At 37.3% G+C, this 24,211-nt stretch overlaps 1 protein-coding gene and 2 long non-coding RNA genes across 3 annotated transcripts; 2 read left to right on the forward strand and 1 right to left on the reverse strand.

Moving 5' to 3' along the window:
* The first annotated feature begins 6,756 nt into the window (after window positions 1-6,756).
* LOC147476791 (uncharacterized) lies at window positions 6,757-7,944 on the forward strand. The gene is made up of 2 exons (XM_086585830.1): window positions 6,757-7,243; window positions 7,364-7,944. The coding sequence occupies exons 1-2, from the start codon at window positions 6,757-6,759 to the stop codon at window positions 7,942-7,944; spliced, it is 1,068 nt and encodes a 355-aa protein (XP_086441956.1).
* Window positions 7,945-13,750: 5,806 nt separating this feature from the next.
* Window positions 13,751-14,575, forward strand: LOC147476792 (uncharacterized). Its single transcript, XR_015207825.1, has 2 exons — window positions 13,751-13,884; window positions 14,349-14,575. It is a non-coding gene; the product is annotated as an uncharacterized LOC147476792 (long non-coding RNA).
* Window positions 14,576-20,761: 6,186 nt separating this feature from the next.
* LOC147476793 (uncharacterized) lies at window positions 20,762-23,668 on the reverse strand. The gene is made up of 3 exons (XR_015207612.1): window positions 23,585-23,668; window positions 22,516-22,574; window positions 20,762-20,967 (listed from the first exon to the last, which is right to left on the reverse strand). It is a non-coding gene; the product is annotated as an uncharacterized LOC147476793 (long non-coding RNA).
* Window positions 23,669-24,211: the final 543 nt, after the last annotated feature.

A 24,211-nucleotide genomic window follows, 5' to 3' on the forward strand; every position in this document is an offset into this window, starting at 1 on the left:
CAAGTACATCCTCATTTTCAAACTCTTGATCACGGTAGTAACAATAAGCATTCTCTTCTTCCATTGTCACTTTTCCCTACTTCCCACAACAGATATTTCTCACACCCTTTCTCCTCTTCCAATATCAATCTTTCTATGGGAATAGCGTTGCCTTTTAATATTCTTGTTATGCAATATACGAACCATGCCATACTATTGTAAAAATATTGGTATTATCAGTTAAAGAACAAATTGCATGACTATACATGTAAAGTTATGATATCAAGAAAGAAGAGTGGTGGCTCATTCCATACTTGAGTCAGCTTTTATATATGGTTCTCTTTTGTTGGAGCATATTGAAACAGAAGGGAGACCTTAGTTTCCCAACCATGGCCCTATTGCTAAGAAGTTATTAAAAAAAATGACCGACTTTTAAAATATTGAGTCAATTTTTGGATATGGATATCAGCCTTGAATAGAAAAGTTTTTGAAAGTAGAAAAGTATGTTATGAATCTTTCCTTCACTTTTTCTTTAGGTCAACTAAGGTTTGTACGATTTCAGTGATTGTAAGTGGTGCCTTGTTTATGACGTGTGCGTGTGAATTTGGGTTTTGAGTTTACAAGTGAGAACCTTATATGTCTTATTTTATTTTGGCTAATTTTGTTGATTCCTCGATCTTTGCAACTTAATGTAATAGAGTGGGTTTGAAAAATTGGTTCAGGTCCTCAACTTAAACACTTGCAATAAGGAAAATAGGTTGAAGCTGTAAACTTATTTCAGGTAGCCTTTTCATGTTCTCTAGCTTGTATATTTTTTAGATTAAAATTGAACTTTTGTTTGTTGTAATGCAATTTTAGTAGTTTTGAACAATTGATAGCTATATTTTAGAATTGAACTTTTGAACAATTGATAACTATATTTAAGAAAGGTCTCGAGTTTTTTTTAGTCGTTGTAGATTATCTAGAGGCAAGGTCTGATATATTTCATTAGTAGTTTCTCTACGGGAGATCTTAACTGAACAAGACCCAATCTAGGCATTCCCTGTCTTTGGAATAACTCACTAGATAAGTTATAGTAAAGCTTTTCGAACATTCGATGCTGGTGGAGGCTTGTGGTAGCCTTTCTTTAGCGATATTACAAAACTAACACTATGTCAGAATTCTCAATTTGCAACGGCCACTAACCGTCCTAAATGGTTTAAAATGATGGCTATTGACCGTCGCAATAGCCATCCTTAAATTCGCTGTCGTTTTCATTAATGATGGCTACTAACCGTTGCTTTATTTAAATAAATCGACAACTTACGGCTGTAGTTAATTTCAAATAATACAACTGCTTAAAGCCATGGTTAATTGAAAATATTCGACGATTTTTGGCGGTTGCTTAGTTTATTTTGTTGTCTTCAAAAATTATGAAATTACATCCCATGGCCGTCCTTTTGGCATTTTTTTTTTGTTCTTTTTCCCACCTGCAAGAATTTCCAGCACACAAATCACAGAGATATAAGACCTGTTGTAACAAGCACACAAATCACAATTTCACAACTTCATTTTCATTTTGCATCAAATTTCCATTAAAATACCAAAATATCAAGATAACTTGACGTTTACAAAAGCTTGACATCCAAAAGTAGAGATAAATGCAACTTTAACTGTTTACTTTCTAAACACTTAGACAAAATACTACATATGTACTTGCTTACATACAAGACTAAATTTGATGTCTCAAAACTCATAAGAAAATAAATGTACAATCTTTAATTTTAAAGGTAGGAGAGTCGAGGGGCTTCATCAAGTAAAAAATACATATCTCCTTGACCAGGGGATGACTTTACCAAATTCAGCATCTCCATCCTAAAGTGGTTTATCGCAATTAAGTATCTCATCAATGCGTCCGTTATAGGAAATTGTACATAGATGGTGCCATACCAATATGGAACCACCCTTTTTGTTACGAACTTTTCACTTGAAAACTTGCATATGGAAGAAGGCCCATGTTTGATTGAACTGGTGAATAAAGAATAAGAGATACTAATCTTAGGAACAAATAACCATCAGAATAGTATATGCAGAAGAAAAAGTAAGTATAAAAAAAATTGTAAACTATAAAATAAGGACAGGAATAACCATCAAGTATATATAAAGAAACGCATTGAGAAATAAAGTGTAATGGCAAGATGATCGATATCAACACATGGTACACTAGAAAAAAAAAAAATTAAGCAAGTCTAAGATAATTATGGTATTATGCAAAATTAGATTATATGAAAATTTGACTAAAGAAAACAAAATACAAATGCATCACGCAAAGTTGTGGCTATTAGTTAGAAATGATGAAAGAGTTCATCCGTGTAGAAGAGTAGAAGTCACTTCAATTACCAACTCATAATATAAGAGTTTGAGTTATAGGAACCATTCAATATATGGGAACTATTTACCAAGTAACATATATAAAAGCGGGAAGCGTAACACGAGCCCAAGGCTTTATAGTAGAGAGGTCTAAGATAAAGTCCATCAACTATCTAAGCTAAAAGATCAACTCATTGACCCACCTACCCCTTCCCGAGAATTAATAAATGCACATATAAGGACTCATATGTTAAGGGAATTTAATCTTGATACTATTGATCTAAGGTGAAGCAGTATTAATGTCATACGGATAAGCTATGCAACTACGCGGGGGTGATGACAACTTCTCGTGTTCATTCACTAGTTGAAGTTCTTGTGCCACTTTCTATTTTGAAGTGATTATCTTTGGTAAGCAGTGGAATAGACAAGGTAATTACCTCGGACCTATGGATTACTTGGGGATCCGGTATCACTACTCTGCGAACTGATATGAGCGGTGCCAAAGATATGCCCTTTGAACTGAGATATATATTTCATATATTCAATATCGAGGAACATGTCAAATATACGAGTAAAAAGCCTTCAGATTAAATTACCTGAGAAGTGAAGAAAGCGACAAAATCCAATACATGCACACAACCACGAAACACATGTTAGATACAAAAAAGATGGAAAGTATATTGAACACTAGTGAATTAGAGCATACCTTTACACATCTTTAGATTCAGCTAAAGGTATATCCTCGTCACCTCAGTTGCTTCTATACTGTTCCATCAGGCAAACACGAGACTTTGTATACTCCTGGTGACTATGAGAACCTGGTTGCTTCTCAAACATGCAAGTACTCCTAACCCTCAGTGTCCTAAAACGGAACTCGGAGTATTGAAGAAGCTTGTGAACAAAAGGATCCTAATGCAATGTTAAAAGTGCAAGCATGACGAAAGCTTAGTACATATCTCAAAAATATTACCTGAGATGTACTGCCCATACTAAAAGACTATCACCGAATAGTAGCTACTTCCTCCTCAAGGTCCTTCCTAGTCGTACACTCTTCATCAAGTCTTTGCAGGATTGTCCCATAGTTTGCATCAGTTCTTTCACGAGCTCTTTCTCTCAAAACATTAGGAAAGAAGAAGGGAAAACATTGTTATGAAATGAGAGAAAGCATACAAGTCATATACAAGTCGAAACTTGAAAAAAGTATTATCAAAACTGCAAAACCTACAAGGCGTGTCATTATGTAAAGAGGTGTGAGGGTAAACAAGTGTGAGAGTGTGAGAGTGTGAGACGTAGAGGTGTATCTATAAAGGTATACTCATACTTGTGGACTAAATTCCCTTGTGTACTCAGTTCACATTTTCCATCAAAAACAGTTTTGGTGCTTTACATTTTGTGGTTGCCAACCCTTATAGGGTGTCTGGAATTGTAAAGCTAGGCCAAGGCGTTCCTTATACCAAGAAGGCTTATGCATAACAAGGTTGCAAGTATTTTATTATTCTTTTGGTCCCATATCAAAACTGCACTACTAGATAAGGGGTTTTCCAAGGACAGAATGAAAACCATTTTTGTTGTGAAGGGTATTTCAATGAATGAGGCAACTTAGAAATATTCAAAAGCTTATATTAAACATTAAAACCACATATATTCCAACATTCTACTACATTTCCCAATTATTCATAATGTTTGATACAAAGACTATATTTCACTTTAATTACATTCAAAAGGTAGATATGACAAACAGAGGAGACCAAGATAAGAAGCATATCATCCCATATTTCATGACTAGCCATTCATATTTGCAAGGATTTAGGTCTACTATGGACCTTACTTCCCTGCTTCTCCATATAAATAGGAAAAAATTGTAAACATATTGAAAGGCAGTTTTGGAACATAATCAAGCATAAGGAAATATTTGAAACCATGATATATCTGAGAATGACAGCTCTCAACAATGCAGCTATATGCATTTGCTTAATCTGACACCCCTATGACAAACACATAAACTTTTTCTTTTCGTGATATAATGATATCATATTTTGATTAACGAATTCAGATAGAATTAATATTTAATTGAACATTCAATGCCCACTCTACAACGTTTACATCTACATTGCAACCAAACTTCAACATATAAGGCGCAAAATGGAGCTTCTGAAAAGTAAACTAATATCAAGAACCAATAGAACCAACATCGTACTATATTTCTAAGCATAAATGGGCACACAACAACGAGAGAGCATAAAACCACTAATCCAATCAATTGAATTAAAAACACGAATATTCAATGAAACAACTATTTCTACACTACCTAACAACCATTATAGGTCAAAACTATCAATTTAAGAATATCAAACGAAACTCAACACATCATAACAACTTTTTATACTTCTTAAAAAGAACAACTAAACTCCTTAAACCCCAAAATACATTCAAGAGTCACAACTACTCATTATAGGATATACTATACTATTACATTTGCAAGTATCCAATATACGACAACACAATTCTTAGAAACATAGCAGTGAATAGCCAAGAATCTAACCATTAATAAGTTCCATAAAAAAATAGTTTTGAAGGAAATAACAAGATTTCAGGTACCCAATACTTAACTATTAGAGTTCATCACAGATTTCAAAAGTAGACAAATATTCAAACATAATTAGAGAACACATCAACATTAGCGAAAAATAAAAATGAAACATTTAAACACAATGAGATTAAAAAATAAATCATAGTGAAAAACATGCAACTTTACACTTTCTAAATAATCTACTTTCTAGAGCTAAACATAAATTGAAAGAGAGAAAGTAAGAAATTCACCAAACAGCAAAACTTTGAGTGAAAAGTGGTTCAGGAATTTCGTCAAACAAGATGCAACCACCCAATTGTAGTACCCTAGATTTCATATTAACAAAAAAAATTGAGTGAAAGTGGTTAAATAACACATTGAACTAAAATCTAATAGATAAAACACAAATATTATGCTTGAAATTAATATTATTGAACATAATCAATACGCACTCCTTGCTGTTAGTTTGTATTTTCCACCCCAAGAGAGAGAGAAACAAGGAACAAGATGAGTAAAGGTTTTAGCTTGATCTTTGCGACACAAATAAAAGAGAGAAAGGAGGCTTCGAAAATAATTAATAAAGACCTGCTCTTTTCTTTTCTAGCAACAAAAGTGAGAGATTGAAATATTTGACTGAGAGAGAGAGTGAGCAGCGCGAACGTTTCAATTTCAGTTACTTTTTAGTTTCCCTCTAAATTAGAAGAAGGCGGTGGGGAGAGGGGGAAAAAGAGTTTCAAAGTAAAGTAAAGGTTTCAACACAAAAAGGATTCACCGCCTTTGAGCCGTCCAAAAGGTTTGAAACTGTTTAGCCGTCAAAATCAGTTTTTGGACCAATTACTAAACCACGGTTACCAGCTGTCTTATTACAAGTGTAGCCCGTGTCCTAAATTTCCAGTTTTGACGTAGTGTAAGTTTCTAAACTTAAGAGAAAACTTATAATTAGTTGCATGATGTTTTGTCTCTTGAGACTTATTTGGATTGTTAGAACTTGGTTTCTTTTATTTGTTTTGTAGGCTTAATGAGCACTATATACAAGCCTTTATGATATTATATACGTACATGGATTGAATGTTTGTTTCTTTTGTTTAGAGGAGTTTGTTTTACCTTGCCTAAATATGGTTTTATACCTGGATTAGTATGTTGCTTCAGTTTCATTGTTTCGGTTAAAAAATGAACTAGTGCTTGGACCATATAGTTTTTGTCTCACCACAAGAATATATAGGTCTTGTTTATTCATACAGACTCGCTCCTCATGATTTTGCATTGCTATTATTTTTCTTTTGCAAAAAATGCACACTAGCTGATCACACACTAATTATAGGGTGTAAAACAGCAGGACTATGTAAAAAGTATTCAATGTCAATGTCATTCTGAGCATCTTTGTCCATTGAGCATTAGTGAACAGTTCAATAGACCAAATTTAGTAAATAAAAGACATTCAATAAGACCAAAAGTTATTAACATACAATGACTACATTAGACAATTATAGTGATAAAAAGAATAAATCAAAGTAGACTTTTTGTAACCAATTTAATTTGAAAAAAAGAAGTAACAACTATGCTCTTTCTCAGAGATAAAGTACCTAAACTATGTAAAAGATTAGGGGTAAAGTTGAAAAGTTAAAAGTGAGATGTCTTATATTGCAGTTTGTCTTTTCTTGAAGTGAATGTCAAAAGTACCCTTCATTAAGTGACTTTCACTTTAAGTTTAAGGGTTTGAAAGTTTATTAGTTGTTGTATAAGTGAACGTTTAAGTTCTCATAAACAAATCTGATAAGTTGGTGTGGCATGTGTACTGTTTTCGTTTGTTATGTCAAAACTGATTGTACAATTATTATCTTGTAGTAGGAAACAAAGAAATGGATAAGAGTTGGATACAATACCCAAATAGGTTTTGGCCAGCGTATAAAAAAGGAATTTGGGATTTTATTGATATTGCTCGTGGTCATGTAGACAGTGCGGGCAGGACTAGGTGTCCATGCAAAGAGTGCAAAAATAGGAATTATAAGCACATCAATGAGGTAAATGATGATCTAGAGAGGTTAGGCATGGACAAGAAGTACACTCGTTGGGTGTTTCATGGAGAAGAATATGAGAAATTAAGTGATGACGATGATGATGGCAATGGTGTTCAAATGGTAAATTTTGATGGGTTAAATGACATGATTGAAGATTTACAAGCTTCAACACATGTTGATAATTTGGAACCTCACGTGGAACATGGGGAATTCGGAGATGATGATGCATTGAATGCAACAGAAGGTGAAGGTGGCTTTAACAACAATGGAGGAAATGTAGATCCACATAATGACCTTTTAAGGGAAGCACGCCAACCTTTGTATCCAGGTTGTAAGATTTCTAAGTTAGATTATCTTGTGAAATTGCTTCACTTAAAGATAATCAATCACTGGAGTAACAAATCGTTCACTATGATTCTCTAGTTGATTAAAATTGGATTGCCTAAAGGTGAGACACTGCCAAAGTCTCATTCTGGTGAAGACATTAATCGTAACACAGGACTTGGTTATATCTCAATACATGCGTGCAAGAATGATAGCATGTTGTTTTGGAAAGAAAATGACAGTCTTCAAAATTGTCTCAAATGTGGGGAGTCAAGGTATAAAGTTTGTGAAGGCAAGACTAAAAAAATACCACAAAAAGTGTTGCGTTACTTTCCACTTAAACCAAGGCTCAAGAGGTTGTTTATGTCGAGGGTTACTGCTACAGATATGAGATGGCACAAAGAAAAACATGATCGGGAGGAGAATGTACTCAGGCACCCAGCAGATTCTCAAGCTTGGGGCGATTTTGATAAGGAACATGAGTGGTTTGCCAATAATTCTTGCAATGTTCGCTTGGGTCTTGCAACTGATGGATTTAACCCATTTGGCAATATGAGTAGCCAATACAGTATGTGGCCTGTAATGGTGATACCATATAATTTACCACCGTGGAAGTGTATGAAAAGAACGTTCAACTTCATGGCGTTACTTATTCGGGACCTTCATCACACCGGGAATGATATCGATGTTTATTTCGACCTTTGATTGATGAACTTAAAGAGTTGTGGAAAGATGGGGTAGAGACTTATGATACTGATGGCAAATAAAACATTTCCGGTTGCATCTTTGCAGGTGTTATGGACTATAAATGATTTTCCAGATACGGTAATTTATCTGGTTGGAGTACCAAGGGCAAACTAGCTTGCCCTAATTGTAACAAGGATATAGTTTCCATGTATTTGAAGAATGGGACGAAAGTTGTGTTATATGGCAAATCGTCGTTTTCTACGTTAAAGGCATGCTTGGAGAACTTCGTGGCAAACAATTATTTGATGGAAATAGGAGAGCAGGTTGCCACCTAAAGAGTTGTCTAGGGATGAATTGTTATCATAAGTGAACTATGTAGAACCCCTTCAGAAATTTGGAAAGCCTAAAAAAAGAAAGCGTGCGAGATGGAGTTATTTGGACAAAGAAGAGCATATTTTTTGAGTTACCGTATTGGGACACTCTTAAGCTGCGACACAACCTTGATGTTATGCATGTTGAGAAGAACATTTGTGACAATGTTGTGGGGACATTGCTAGACCTAGATAGCAAAACAAAATATTCAATAAAAGCTCGATTAGATTTGGCCGCATTAGGTATAAGAAAAGAGTTGCATCTAATCCCAAGAGGTGATAAGTTTGTAATACCCCCGGCATATTACACATTGTCATCTTTAGAGAAAAAATATTTTTGCGAGTGGCTGAAGTCGGTGAAGTTTCCTGATGGCTATGCGTCTAACATTTCTCGATGTGCAAATGCTAAAGATGGTAAGATAACAGGAATGAAAAATCATGACTGTCATGTGCTCTTGCAACAACTTCTCCCGATTGCAATACGTGGTTTCTTGTCGAAGGATGTAGCCATTGCATTGGTTGAGTTGGGTCTATTCTTCAAAGAGTTATGTTGCAAGACGCTAAAATTGGAAGTACTTGAGAAGATGGAAAAAGTCATTGCAGTTATACTTTGTAAGATCGAGCAAATATTTCCTCCTGCATTTTTCGATGTAATGGTTCATTTGGATGTCCACTTGCCGCGTGAGGCGATACTTGGAGGACCGGTGCAGTATAGGTGGATGTATCCTATTGAAAGGTAAGGCATATAACTTGCAATTCATTTAACGTGAAATTAGCATTTTAAAGTTAAAATATTTATTATACATTAATCATATATGTGTGATTTGTAAACAGGTATCTACACACGCTAAAACAATATGTTTGAAATAAGGCTCGCCCCGAAGGTTCAATTGCTGAAGCATATGTTGACAATGAATGTCTCACATTTTTCTCCATGTATCTTCAAGGAATTGAAACTCGGTTCAATCGAATGAAGAAAGAAATTATGATGGTGGTAATGAGAATCAAAAGGCGAGGATTTGATGTTTTCACGCTGTGAGAATGTTCGACCATTTGGAGCTTATACAAATATCATTCTCGAACCAAAGGATCGAGACAAGGCTCATTACTATGTGTTGAATAATAGAGAGGAGTTATCAACTTATTTAGAGTAAGTTCTACTGCATTTAACTTATCAATTATGTTTTATACATTTTATGCCATTTTAAGTTGTTAAGTTTATGTGTTTGATATGCATGTAGTCAACACATGATAGAGCTTCAAATGGAAAGCTCACGCAACTTGCTTGAGAGACAAGAAATGTTGTTTCCTAGTTGGTTTGAAAAACGTGTAAGTGTTCATATTATTTATTTTAATGTTATTATTATGAACCGGAATAATATGCTAATTATGTTTTACTAATTTGGTGTACATTTTTATGAATAGATACAAATATTACGCAATGAGAACTCTCTTGAAGCTACCGATGAATTGTATTCATTGGCATGTGGACCTGATACACGTGTAAAATGTTATAGTGGTTGCATTGTTAATGGGATTAGGTTTCACACCAAAGATCGAGAGAAAAATCTTCGAACCCAAAATAGTGGTGTTACTATAAAAGGAGAAAACCAAGGAAAAGAGACTGATTTTTACGGTATTTTGACCGATGTTTTTGAAGTCAGTTATCTATTCGGGAAGAGAGTTTATCTTTTTAGATGTGATTGGTATGATGTTGGCAATAGAAGGACATGGATACAAACGGATGGTTTTTTCACTAGTATTAATACCTCTAAGACGTGGTATAAAGATGACCAGTTTGTCTTAGCCACACAAGCATGTCAAGTTTTTTACGTCGATGATGCCAAATTGGGTAGTAGTTGGCAAGTTGTACAAAAGACAAAGCCTAGAAATGTGTTTGATGTTCCAGAGAGGGAAGAAGATATTGAAACAGGAGGCACTGATGAGGCATATCAACAGGAGGAGCATACTGGGATGGATTTGGATAATGTCCAACATGATGAAACACATGAAGCTAGTAGCAGCGGAATCCAAAATGAACCTATAACACCCATACAACTAAATAGAGACGATATGGACCCAAATGAAGTTGATGCCAGTGAGGTCATGACTGCTATGGAAAGTTGCCTTTATGACAATACCATTGTTGATGAGGAAACTGATGAAGAGGATGATGATACATTAATGAATTATTGTTCAGAGGAAGAAGCTGTCATATCGAGTGATGATGACACGGACGTAGATTGAATATTTTTTTAGTAACTTCATTATCCATTTTGTTATTGAATGGAGAGCTTTATCTTAGATTTTATTTTGTTTTTCTATTGAGTAGAAATACTATATTAAACCTGATTTTTCTAGCATGTGTTTCATTTTTGGATATGTTACATACTATATTAAACTTGATTTTTATCATCCATGAATTCTTTCTTTCATATTCATGCTATATCTATTTCTATAGTTATGGTACCTGGTCTAAATCGACCCTCAAGGGAACAATCTATTTCACAACCTCAGTCTGTGGTTAACGAGGTGAATGGTTCGAGTGTCGGTAAGATTATAACTGATGGTTTTGTGTAATTCGTTGGTTAGTTCAAATAAAATGTCGTTGAAGCTCATACTTTTTTTATTTAACATCTCCATTTAAGAAGAAAAGAGGCAAGGCTGTGAATCAGAAAGTCATAGACTACAAAGACGTTACTGGTCAGAAACCGAGGATAGAAATTCAACGGGTAATACTAGACACGTGGGGAAGTGGAGTGCTCAATTTGTCGGGGAGATTGGCCTAGTTCTTGGCGTCGACCGGTCCTCCTCTTATTGGCCATGATTGGAGTAAAGTGAGAAAACCCATTGACCGTGATTCGGTAATGGAGTTTTATGTTTTAGCTATATGATATACCATAATTATTTTATGTAACTTTAAACTACATTTCTTGTTAGGAAAAATTGGATGTGGATATGCAGCTTCCACATGTGAAGTATGTTGTGGACACAATATTAGGGGCACGTTTAAGAGGATTTAGGTGTAATCTTCACAAGCATTATAGGAGTTTCAGAAATGATGGAGTCGCACGATCACACCCTTATAGTGGCTTGGCACAAGAAAAATGGAATGCATGTTGTGATTGGTTTAGAAGAGAAGATTTCAAGGTAATATACTTTATTGTGCTAATTAGGAAACTGCTATGTATTGAATTATACTTAAGGGTTGTGTTGACTTCTTAAAGAAAACTACATACTCGTTGTAATTTTATGTTTTAGCTTGGTATGTCTTTCTATTTGGATGATGTAGGGAGTACTTAATTTATTGGATTTTGAATGAGTTCAATTTAATGTTTTTGTTGGCATTGCTTTTGATATTGTATTCATTTTATTGCAGAAAATTAGTGAGCAAAATTCAAATAATCGGCAAAAGCTCGAAACAAACCATTGTGGTGGTTCAAAGTCATTCCTAGGATACTTGGATGAATCTGTAACTTTCTTTATTTACATACATTGGGTTGCTTTTTCGCAGTTTGATATTATTTGAAGTAAATTATAAAGGGATATGTTTCCAAATCTTTACAGTGTGACTCTGAGACTCAGGAACCTATTGGAAAGATCGAATTCTATCGTCGAACCCACTTTAGCAGTAGTAAGGGATGGACTAGTCTCATTGCTGAACAAAACTATGTAAGTAAATTTACATGTACCTAGCTTTACCATGGTGTACTTATAGTTCGATATATTTATGCCCAATTTAAACTTATAGGACCGAATGCGACAACTTAAAGCCGAGTCTGAAGTAGAAGGTATTTGAGCCAAATCTTCGAGGATGAAATTTTTATTATAGTATTGGGTGTAAGGTCTGGATACTCCCATGGCCTTGGGCATGGGGTCCTGCCAGAGTCATCTAGAAGGCTAGCATCCCTTCATTTAGAGGAAGAAGTGCAAAGGAGAAGGGACGAGGAGGAAGTGCAAAGGAGGAGGGCTGAGGAAGCTGAAAAGCGTAACGAGGAGCTCACTGCTGAAATGATATCTCAAAGAAGTCAAATAGAGGAGATGGCGGTCCGTCAAGCTAGGTTTGAGGCTTGGATGTTGCAAGTCAATGCTAGTTCTTCATGGTACGTATGAGCTGTTTGTATTAAATTGATTGGTTGCATGCCTGATCGAGTAACTCCTTTTGAGATGTTTTGTGTTTGCATTTATACTAGTCTGTGAGAACTATACGTGTATCCTTTTTCCTTGAATTTTTTCTGTATTACCTCATAATTTGTCTTCCACTCACCAGAAAGAACTTACCAGTAGGATAAGGGGCCAAATTACATGCTCATTTGTTTGAGTGGTATGTGGTAGAGGTGTGAAAAACTACGAGGGTACTATGTGGTATGTGGTAGAGGTGTGAATAAAAAATGGCTCTGAGGATAAATTGATGAATATTTATAGAATTTTTTTAGCTTACCAATCTTAAGTACTATGTGGAAGAGGCTTGAATTTCTAATCTCTCAATTGTAATGTGGAGATCATATTTACTTGTGTCGGGGAGATTTGTATATATAGCGAGGTCAATGCATGTCACCAAATTCGAGCCCCTTTCAAAATATATTGCCCAGTGGTCCCATATTAGTTAAATGATACAAATTAAGCATGCCCACCCACTATCTAGATACATTGTTGTAATAAAGTTTATATATGACTATGTGGATTAGCCATCATAGTACATTTTCTGTTTGGATGACTTTGTTTACATAATTTTTTTTAATATGGAATGCCAGCAAGTAGCTTAGTGCATTCCTCATGCACACAGACACAGTGAATTGTGTAGAGACCCACGAACAAAATGGCCAACTTTATGTTATTTCTTGAAAAGCTAAGAGTGTATGTGTTGTCATTGGTTCCCTAAATAAAAGAATACTTCTCCATACATGATACATGTGAGCAGTCATCTGGCATAGGCAGTATCGAGAGATGGTGACTATGTTCAGTGATTTTGATTTTAAAGGCGCCCACGTATCATTGATATGAGCAGTCCTCTGGCATAGGCAGTATTTTGGCATAGGCAGTATCATTGATTTTAAAGGAATGATTAGTGATTTTGACTGCCTAGCCGCCCTTCTAGACTTGCATATGCTCAGTTTTCTGTACACGACCTTGTACCATCCCTTGTCCAAGTCATTGGGTGCTAGTTTCAGACTAGGTACTGATACTCTTTTTTCAGACTAGCTAATGATTTTTCCTTGATTTTGTCTTGCCCTTAACGAAACAGTAGTAGCTGTCTTGCCCTGATTTTGTAGAAGGGAACAAAACAATAGTAGTTGTCTTGCCCTGATTTTGTCAGATGCATTCTCTCTTGTAGTAGTTGTCTTGCCCTGATTTTGTTAAAGATATTATTGCTAGAGATACTCGGGCTTAAGGGAACTAGCAAGGAGAGGGGTAGTAGTCCTCTGGCATAGGTAGTATTTTGGCATAGGCAGTATCATTGATTTTAAAGGAATGATCAGTGATTTTGACTGCCTGGCCGCCTTTCGAGACCTGCATATGCTCAGTTTTCTGTACACGACCTTGTACCATCCCTTGTCCAAGTCATTGGGTGCTAGTTTCAGACTAGGTACTGATGCTCTTTTTTCATACTAGCTAATGATTTTGTCCTGATTTTGTCTTGCCCTGAACGAAACAGTAGTAGTTGTCTTGCCCTAATTTTGTAGAAGGGAACGAAACAATAGTAGTTGTCTTGCCCTGATTTTGTTAAAGATGTTATTGCTAGAGATACTCGGGCTTAAGGGAGCTAGCAAGGAGAGAGGTAGTAGTCAACTTGGGATCTGGAACTAAATATCAATCTGGAGGATCTTTACTTTTTTTTAGCCTTCCCTTCCCTATTGAGTTGGTTTGTTCCAAGAATAATCTACTTCCTTTGCGTGATGCATCTCTATGTTGTTGATGGGACCCTAGTTTGACCACGTAAAAATATTTCCCATGCATTGCTTACTTGCATTTTCGCTTCAATCTTCTTTTAATTTGGATAAGTATACTTGCTAATGTCTCTTTTCTTTTCCAATTTGTTGTTTGTACCAGATTGGCCGATTGGTTGGCGGTATATCGATAAAGAAAACTTGGGTGGATGTTGTTCAAATCGGCAGATTATGGGAATTTGGCCAAAATCTTATTTTTTGAAGAACTAATCTTATTTAGTGGATGGCTTTGAAGATTTTGTAATTCAGTATATTGGCAGAGACTAGTTGTATGGATGCTCAAATAATGATTTTGGATGATCTTAATTAATGAAATATATTTTGCTATAATTTATTGTGAATGAATACATCTTATCGGTATTTTTAGTTTAATCATAAATTGTATTGGGCAGGTTTATATAAATTGAAATGATTCAAAATAATGCGTAATACCTATTATATATATGAGTAAACGCATTTGCAACGCCGAGCTCGTTGTAAAAGAATTAGGGGTTGCAAATGTGTTTAAAGAATTACCAACACATTTGGTGCGGCTAAAACCACTAACAGGGGGCAGCTAAAAGCACACCTTTGGCAACGCCCTTGGTGTAGCTAATGGTTTAAACCTTTTGCGAAAAAGACCTACCGCTAATGTTTTGCTTCTTTTGGGACGCCAGAGGGTGCAACTAAAAGTAACCCTTTTGCAACGCTAGCAGGTGCAGCTAAAACTAACCTTTTGCAATGCCAACCGCTGCAAATAGTTTAAATATTTTAAAAATCATTTTAGTTTGGGAAAATACTTTAGCAACGCTAATAAAGTAATAGCAATGGGACAAGGCGTTGTAATAGCCTTCAAGCTTTTGCGACGCCAATTGTTGCGTCTTAATTTAGCTTTTGTGACCCAATTTTTTGCAGCGCCTTTGTGACGCCCACATTGGCGTTGCCATTGATCATTGGCAGCGCTTTTTCATACTTGTAGCGACACCAGATGGCGTTGCAATTGAGCCTTTCTGTTGTAGTAGCCCAAAAACTCTTACTGTTGCGATGGCAGGAGCAAAGAAAACAAAGGGTGGCGCTACCACATGCAGCGTCGTTGTGAGAGAAGAAGAGCATGAGACACCTGAAGGAAGGGACAACGCAAATCACCACAACGCGAACAACCCGCTCCAGAGACCCATGACCAGCACCGACACACCAGCAATTCCCGGTGCAGGCCCCAGGAATAACGCTCAAGAAGAGCGTCAAGATGGTGAGAATGCTGTCCTTACCAACCCAGAGCCTGTTCAGGCAAGCCAGGCAGTACAGGCTCTGGAACAACAAAGGAGCAATCTTGAACGAGAAGTACAGCTGCTGAGGCATTTGTATCAATTTGACACAGGGAAGGAGCCACTCATCGATCTCGATGATGACGACCTTCCAGAAGGGGGTCATGCAAAGAACCCAAGGCATGGGGGTCCAGCTCGACGTGAGACATCTGAGTCGGAATACAACAACTCAAATGAGGACTCGGATACAACATCCGAACCAGAGTCAACAGACCAAGATCGTGATGTTGACCCTCAACACAGAAAAAGAGCTCAGACCAAGAAGCATTCTACCAAAGAAGCTGCATGGGAAACTGAAAAGAATGACCTGATCCATCAGATGCATCGGATGACAGGCAAGGGGAGAAAAATGCAAGACTCCCTTGTTCAATCCGCCATAATGGGGGCAAGCATATCTCCTTTCGCATCACGGGTGACGAGGAAACTATATCCCCGTGGTTACAGATAACCGAAGTTCAGTGTCTTTAGTGGCAAGTCAGATCTGGTGGATCACGTATTCAGGTATCGTGCCATTTAAGACAGATTACCTGAGCGTCAGATTAGGTCCTCAAAAGAACTATTTAAGACCTTCATAGATAGGTACTCATGCAACAAGCATCAACCTAAACGGATCGATGCACTGTTCAACATCAAGAAAAAGGATGGAGAGGCACTGAGATCCTACATGCAATGGTTCATGGAAATTTCCATCCAAATAGAGTCTTGTGATGAACAAACTGCTATAATAGCTTTTAAACAATGGTTGGATGAAAACAATGCCTTATTTGGATCTCTCTCCAGAAAACCACCCCATGATTTAGAGGAACCCATTGACAGGGTTGAAACTCATGCGGGGTGGCAAGAAGATGTCCTGAACAGACGTCAAGAAGCGAAGAAAACTAGTCGGACAGTTCCTGGAGTTCCTCAAGAAGGGAATGAAAATTCTTCCCCTCGAAAATCAAAGAGAGACCGTAATCGTGGTCGCCAAAGGGCCGAATCCCTATCAAAGGGACGAATGCCCAGAGGGCAATACCAGAATGTAGCCAGTAGTGCAGATGGAAAGCAACAGAAGAAGCCACGTGTGGAAGGAACTGAAAAAGCTCTTCCCTCAATGGACAGAAACTTCACCCCTCTGAACAAAATGCCAGATGAGGTTTTGGACTAGATAAAAAATCAGAGTTACCTCAAATGGCCAGCTCTGCTTAAGCCAAGTTCCCTGGGTACCAAAGACCAAAGAACCTACTGCAAGTTCCATAAGAGTAAGGGTCACAGCACCAAAGCCTGCAGGACCTTGAAAAATGAACTACAGGATCTGATCGAAAGGGGGTATTTGAAGCAATTTGTGGCAAACGAACAGGCAAATGTAGTACAACCTAAGGAGATCAGCACGTCAGTTCAGGACCCCCAAGGTACTGGACTGCTCAATGGCCGACTCCAGATAAATATGATTTTTGGTAAAGCAAGTAAACGAAGTAGACAGGTTACTGACAAGGGTGTGCGATATCAAATGCGCATCGCCAAGCAGATGAGGATCATGAACAGCGAGCTAACTACAGGAGCTTAGGTCAACGCAGTACCCCAAAAAGATCCGCTCATTCTTTTCACTGAAGCTGATTGCCTTAACATCTAAAGCCCACATGAGGATGCGCTGGTTCTCACACTCCCTTTTGGAGATTATGATTTGCATCGCATATTGGAGGACCCAGGCAGTTGAGCAGATGTACCCTACTATGATGCATTCAAAAAGTTGCAGATCCCAGATGCAGAGATGGTTGCCACCATCTCCAACCTATATAGATTCAGTGGGGACAAAGCTCTCATAGTTGGGGAGATCCAGTTACCTGTTGCCACTAGTCTGGTAACTCTTATCATAAATTTTGTTGTGGTAAGCTAACATACCATATCATATGATTTTAGGCAAGACCTGGCTACACAGACTCAGAGTCGTTCCCAGCACCTATCACCAATGTCTAAAATTCCCACATCATGGGAAAATTAAGACAATCAGAGGAGATCAGGTGGCTACCAAGACGTGCTATGCTTTGGCAACAAAGCAGTCCCTATTCCCTTTTGAACCAATGGAGGTGGGGTCACCCACTAAAGAGCAATTACAGTTGGATCCCTCTCTCCCGGACCTGGTCCCAAGAGAGAGGGAGAGGAGAGCCATTGGAAGAAGTGGATATTGGGGGAGGCAGCTCGCCAAAAATCACTTTCATCGGCACCCTGTTGAGTTATGAAGAGTGCATGGCTCTGATACAGTTCCTCCGAGAGCACAAGGATGTGTTTGCTTGGTCATTCGAAGAAATGTCAAGAATTGATCCCCATGTGGCATGCCACCAACTCAATGTCCACAGTGATGCAGTAGTGGTCAAGTAGAAACCAAGAAAAATAGGTGCTGACAGATCCAAAGCTGTAAAAGCCGAAGTTGAAAAGTTTAAGGCAGCTAAATTTGTCAGAAAAATCAATTTTTCCACTTAGATTTCTAATATTGTCCTAGTAAGAAAGAAGAATGGGTCATGGAGAATCTGTATTGACTTCACGGATCTAAACCGTGCATGTCTGAAGGACAATTACCATCTGCCACGAATTGATAAATTGGTGGATGCAATGGCTGGACATGAACTGTTGTATTTCACAGATGGGTCATCTGGTTACAACTAGATTCCCTTGCATGAAGAAGACCATAAGCATGCCAGTTTCACAACCGAGGATGGCTTGTACTGCTATCAGGTCATGCCATTCGGACTAAAAAGTGCAGGGGCTACATACCAGCGATTGGTTAACAAGATGTTCAATGGATTAATAGGTGACATTGTGGAGGTGTATGTAGATGATCTTTTGATCAAAAGCTTGAGACGAGGAGATCATCTCTCCCACCTGAAGCATGCATTCGACATTCTCAGGGAGTATCACATGAAGCTCAACCCTGCAAAGTGTGCTTTCGCTGTCTCATCAGGGAAGTTTTTGGGGTATCTAGTTACTAAAAAAGGAATTGAGGCAAACCCATATCAAATCCGGGCAATCCTAGATATGCCCTCACCTAAAAACATGAAAGAGGTTCAAAAAGTTACAGGCAGGTTAGCAGCTCTAAACAGGTTCATCTCCAAGAGTTCAGATAAGTGCAAACTTCTCTTTCAGTTACTGGGAAAGAATACCTCATTTGCATGGACAGAAGAATGCCAGAAAGCATTTAATCAACTCAAAACATACCTGGGGGCACCACCAATCCTCTCCAAGCCAGTTGAGGGAGAAGTCTTGGGTCTTTATCTCTGTTTGTCGGACTACGACATCAGTTATGTACTAATATGCGTGGATGAAAAGAAGGTTGAAAAGCCTATCTATTTCTTGAGCTGCATGCTTCTTCCAGCAGAAATAAGGTACCTAAAACTCGAACGAGTCGCTCTAGCACTTGTTTTTGCAGCAGAGAAGTTGCGACCATACTTCTAATCCCACACTATCAAAGTAATCACAGAGTACCAATTGCGGTCAGTTCTAAAAAGATCGAACAAGTCAGGGAGGCTAGCAAAATGGTCTGTGCAACTGTCAGAATATGAAATTATTTACGTCCCCAGAATCTCAGAGAAAGGTCAGGCACTAGCAGAATTCTTGGGAGATTTCCCAATGACCTACACCGGATATGACTAAACTACCCCCAGTTCAGATGATCACGTCCAACCTGAATCTCCAAAAAACTGACTAGTTCCCTGGGAGCCAAGCTCCGAGTGGCGGTTGTTTGTGGATGGATCTTCGAATGACAAAGGCATAGGAGTTTTAGCTGTGTTAGTCACTCCTGACAATATACGATTGGAGAAATCCATCCGTTTACGTTAGAATGCTTCCAATAATGAGGCAGAATATGAAGCCACTCTTTCTGGCCTCACAATGGCTCTCGATCTGGGCCTGGCGCTCCTCACAATTTTTAGTGACTCACAGCTAGTTGTTTTTTCTAGTCGATGGTGGATACGAGGCCAGGGATGAACGAATGGCAAAATACCTAGAACTAGTAAGGGGCCTTCAGAGCAAGTTTGAGAATATTTAGTTCTATCAGCTGCCTCGGTCAGCCTATAGACACGCAGATGCTTTGGCCTATGTTGCCTCAATGTTGGGCAACGGTGAGTCTCGTTCAATCCTTATCGAGTTCCAGGAGAAACCTAGCATTCAGGTCCCGGTTACAACAATTTGTGTTGTTCCCACCATTACTCCAACTTGGATGGATCCATATAAGTCCTACCTCAAAGAAGGGACACTCACTGAAGATAAGAGTATATCAAGGCGTCTGCTTGCAAAGATACAAAGATTCACCCTTGTAGGAGACGATCTGTACAAGAAGTCCTTTCTGGGACCTCATCTCAGATGTCTCTCCCCAGTTCTCGCTGAACAGGTTATGCGAGAAGTTCATGAAGGAATTTGTGGCAACCATACTGGGGGCCAAACTCTAGCTCTCAAGATCCTAAAGCAAGGATACTTTTGGCCTTATATGCAAAAGGATGTGCAAGTTTTTGCCCACAAGTGCGAAAAGTCACTACAACAGAATAGATTTCTTGCAGCGCCATGCACCGTTGCAACAAGTGTCTTAAAGTGTTGCAAATGCTATTTTGCCACGAACAAGATGGCGTCGCAAAGGCGCTGCTAAAATGTGGGTCACAAATACTCCATTGCAATGCCAAAAGTGGCATTGCAAAAGATCCGAGTTTGTTGCCATGCTATTTGGCGTTGTTAATACACTATTGCTGTTGCTACTTCGTTCTTTGAAAATAAATTAATTGTAAATTTATTTCAAACTATTTGCAGCGCATGGCGTCGCAAAAGACAGCTTGTACCGATGACAATGGCGTGGTAATAATTACACCTTTTGCTGCACTACTAAGCGTCGCAAAAGACATGGTAATAACTACACCTTTTGCTACATTGTTGGCGTTGCAGGAAATATGAATATTTAGCTGCACATTAGGTGTGGCAAAAAATATCCTAACATTTAGCCGCATGATAGGCGTGGCAAAAGATGTCTCTACTATACGCCTCCCTACTATACAATCAAAATTTTTAGCTATACTAAAATTGTTGCTAACGGTATAAAATCCAAATGAAAGCACCTGCTTCATTAGTGACGCATTTAGCATGGCTAATGGTGTAATTCATGTACCTGTACAATCCTGCCCAATACACTTTATATAGATGACAATATCCCCGTAACAATTAACCAGAAATTATAGTATAATGCATTTCATTAACTAAAATCATTCATTACAAAATATCTTACATAATCAACATAATTATTCTTTGCAAAAACATCGTCTCACAATCTTAACAATGATCAACTAAATTTAGGTAAATTATTCAAAACTAAAATTTCACAAATAGTGTCTATAGTATCCCAATTTGATCAGCATCCTCTTGAGGTTTCTTCTTCAATCCACTACTAACGACAGGTCGACCAATCTGATACAAGTAAAAAAAATTGTCATGTATGTAAATTTATTCAAAACATTAATAAACCTAATTTACACTCAAGTTGCCAATGCATATAAAACTATTTTTACCAACTCAAACCATTGCACCTCATATGCATAAATACCAGTGTACAGCTGCTACAACATGCCACAAATGGTGCCCATGGCAGATATCTTATAATGAACTCATCAAAGTTACAACTCACATTCATTAAGGTACAAATCAAATAAGAAGAAAAAAATTGCCAAAAGCTAATAGATTTTTAACTAAACAAGTCAATGTCAAACCATTGAAAACCTCATGTATGTCATGAAGTTATCAACAACCAAACAATAAATTAAGAAATCCAAAGGCTAAACATCAAGTAAGTCAAGAAAACAAGCTCAACTACAAAAGGTAGATCAACTTCACTAGCATCAAGCCACCAAGCTAACATATACACTCGCTCAAGGTGCATCAATTACCGTAGTCACTACCAAGGACTCAAGGTGGAAATATATCTATTTTTTCTAGGATATTCAACATCAACCACAACAAATCAATGAGTGAAGTTCTTTCATTTGAGTGTTGCCAAATGGAGCCTGATTTTCAAAGCCAAAAAAGGGTACTAAGGTGCTCCTGATTACAGACACTAATATTGGGCTTAATCTTGTACGCCTAAGATTCACTACATCATTTTCGAAACGCTTATAGTGCGAGTTAAGATGACACCTTCATCCTAGTTTATAACCATTGTGTAGTATGAAGCAATACAAGCACTTGCATGATTTTCAAACTAACCAGGAAACGACATTTCTTATCTCTCAGGTAAGTTGTGTGAGCTTTGCATTTGAAGCTTTGCCATGTGTTGATTATGTGCATATCAAATATATATAAACTTAATAACTTGAGTAGTTGATAATGAATAAAAGAGAATCGGTAAGCTAAATGCAATAGAACTTACTCTAAATGTGTTGGAATCTCTTCGGAACTATTCAACACATAGTAATGAGCCTTGGCGCAGTCCTTTGGATCAAGAATGGTACTTGTATAGGCCCCCAAAGGTCGAACATGGATGCAACGTTCACACAAGAAGTCACATGGAACATGTTAACAGGAAGATAATGTGAATAATGATAAACAATAAAAACCAAAATTGGTTCACACTAATAGTAAACTACACCTATTGTGCAGTAATATATATAGAATTGCTATCAAAATACAACACACCATGGACACTGTTATGGGAATTATAGTACTATGAACAACATGTGAAACACATGATATTTTTCAGAGCTATGCTTATAATCTACGAAGATACATGGGTAAGGACTTGGAGCTAGTTTCATCCAACACACGAGTAACGAGGTGGAGTATCACTTATATACCCATACACATAAGCCCTTAGCTATTAATTAAAATAGATCGAAAACCCAAAACTTCAATTGTAAACAAACACAAACTTATCAATAAGCAACAACTTCCTTTTCTGTTATGCATTGCAACAAACAAAAGTTCAACTTTGATTTAGAAATAGAAAAGAACATAAAAAAATACCTGAAAAAAGTTCAAAGCTTAAGTTTTTTTTCCTTGCTGGGTGTGTTTAAGTTGAGGACCTGAACCATGTTTTAAAACAAACATTACCATCCATATTAAAAACCTTTAATTTCAGTATACATAGAGCCTCCGCAACAATAAGAAATATTTATCAGTCCAAAAGAGAAGTAAAGCTAAGGTAATAACCCATTTCATAGCTATGAAAGTCGTAAATACGAACCCATTTCAGAGCTACAAAGCTTAAACTGAATGTCGCAAACAAGTTAAATAAACTGGGATGTTAAAGCTAGAATTACTACCAGGTAATAACCACATTCTAATTACTAACACCCCACTTCTCAAAATCTAAATTTGTACAATCCATTTATTCCAAAAATAGGGCAACATGTAATAGAATTAATGATGCCAACTATAAAATAATGATACCAAATATAAGCTGAAGAACAGAAGAAACAAAGAATGTGCATCTAATCTGGTTCACACAGAATGTCGGATCATATTCATTGAATGAATCAGTACACTCCTTGCTTCTTGGAAATGCATCTAAGGAAACCCCAATCGCTTTAATGAGAGTGGACTGAGTGCTCCTGTTTTCCATTAGCCATAAGCTAACTATTTACAATGCTTTATGGAACTCCTGAATCAATAAGTGTTAAAACAAACTTCCTTCCAACAGCTTAGATATGTCTGAAACCCACTTAACAGACACATCAAACTCTGTATCATTGATATTCCCATCTTAAACAGGGAATTTCGGATTGAAGCAATAACTCGATGGCTGATGGGCAGGCAATAGTGATAAGTGGGCTAAGCAGTAAAGGTGAGGCTAATCCAAAAGGGCGCTTTGAAGCTTAAGTGATTTCTATTTTCTCGATTGCAAACAAAAATAAAAAACTGATTGAATGAATATATAATCCCAAAGGAGATCGAATAAGAGATTAACCAAAATCCAAAGCTTTTAGAGGATTACTAATAAACCTAAAAACCAAAATCAAATAAAAGAATAAACAAAACAACCATTTAATATGATTTTTGAGAAAATAGAAAAGAGAAGAAGTCGATAGCTTACCTTAACTTCGATGGCACTAGAAGATAGATGGTTAAAGCTTCGAATCCTTCAATGGCAGTATATGGAAGATAGATGGCAGTATATGGAAAAGATATTGGCTGTTTGGCAGACGAAGTATTTGGGGAGAATCTTTAGGTTTCCAATTTTAAGTATTTTCATAAAGCCGCCTAACTCGAAACTAGCCCCACAAAAAACTTTTCGAGTGAAAATAAATAGTTAAATACTACCCCATTATAAAAAACCATAAGCCACGCTAATAGAGTTGCAACAAGGGTCATGCCAAATAAATTTTTATTTTCATAAAATGTTGTTACAACGGGAAAGGCATGGCAACAAGTTACCTAAACAGTAGCAACAGCTATGTCGTCATAATTGATAATTTTTTTCAAAAACAATAAATTTTTTATTTTTAAAAATATTAAATTGGGGACATTTGTCACACCATAGGCGTCTCAATAATGAAGTCCAAGTGACTTGGGTCACATAAAACGACAAACGTTTTTGCAACCCTATAGGCGTTGCAAAAGACAATTTTTAGCAACAATTTTTAGGCGCTGCAAAAGAGTGCGTTGCAAAAGAACCCTTCTGTTGTAGTGAGTGTTAATGATTCGCTCCACTTATTCATGC

Source organism: Coptis chinensis, chromosome 9 (assembly GCF_015680905.1).
Source record: "Coptis chinensis isolate HL-2020 chromosome 9, ASM1568090v1, whole genome shotgun sequence".
Taxonomy (NCBI): Eukaryota; Viridiplantae; Streptophyta; class Magnoliopsida; order Ranunculales; family Ranunculaceae; genus Coptis; species Coptis chinensis.

Bases quoted from the DNA above. Each gene is read 5' to 3' on its own strand.
- LOC147476791 (XM_086585830.1), top strand. From the start codon at position 6,757: ATGGATAAGAGTTGGATACAATACCCAAATAGGTTTTGGCCAGCGTAT. The intron at 7,244-7,363 runs GTTGTAAGATTT...GATTGCCTAAAG, and splicing joins ACGCCAACCTTTGTATCCAG to GTGAGACACTGCCAAAGTCT.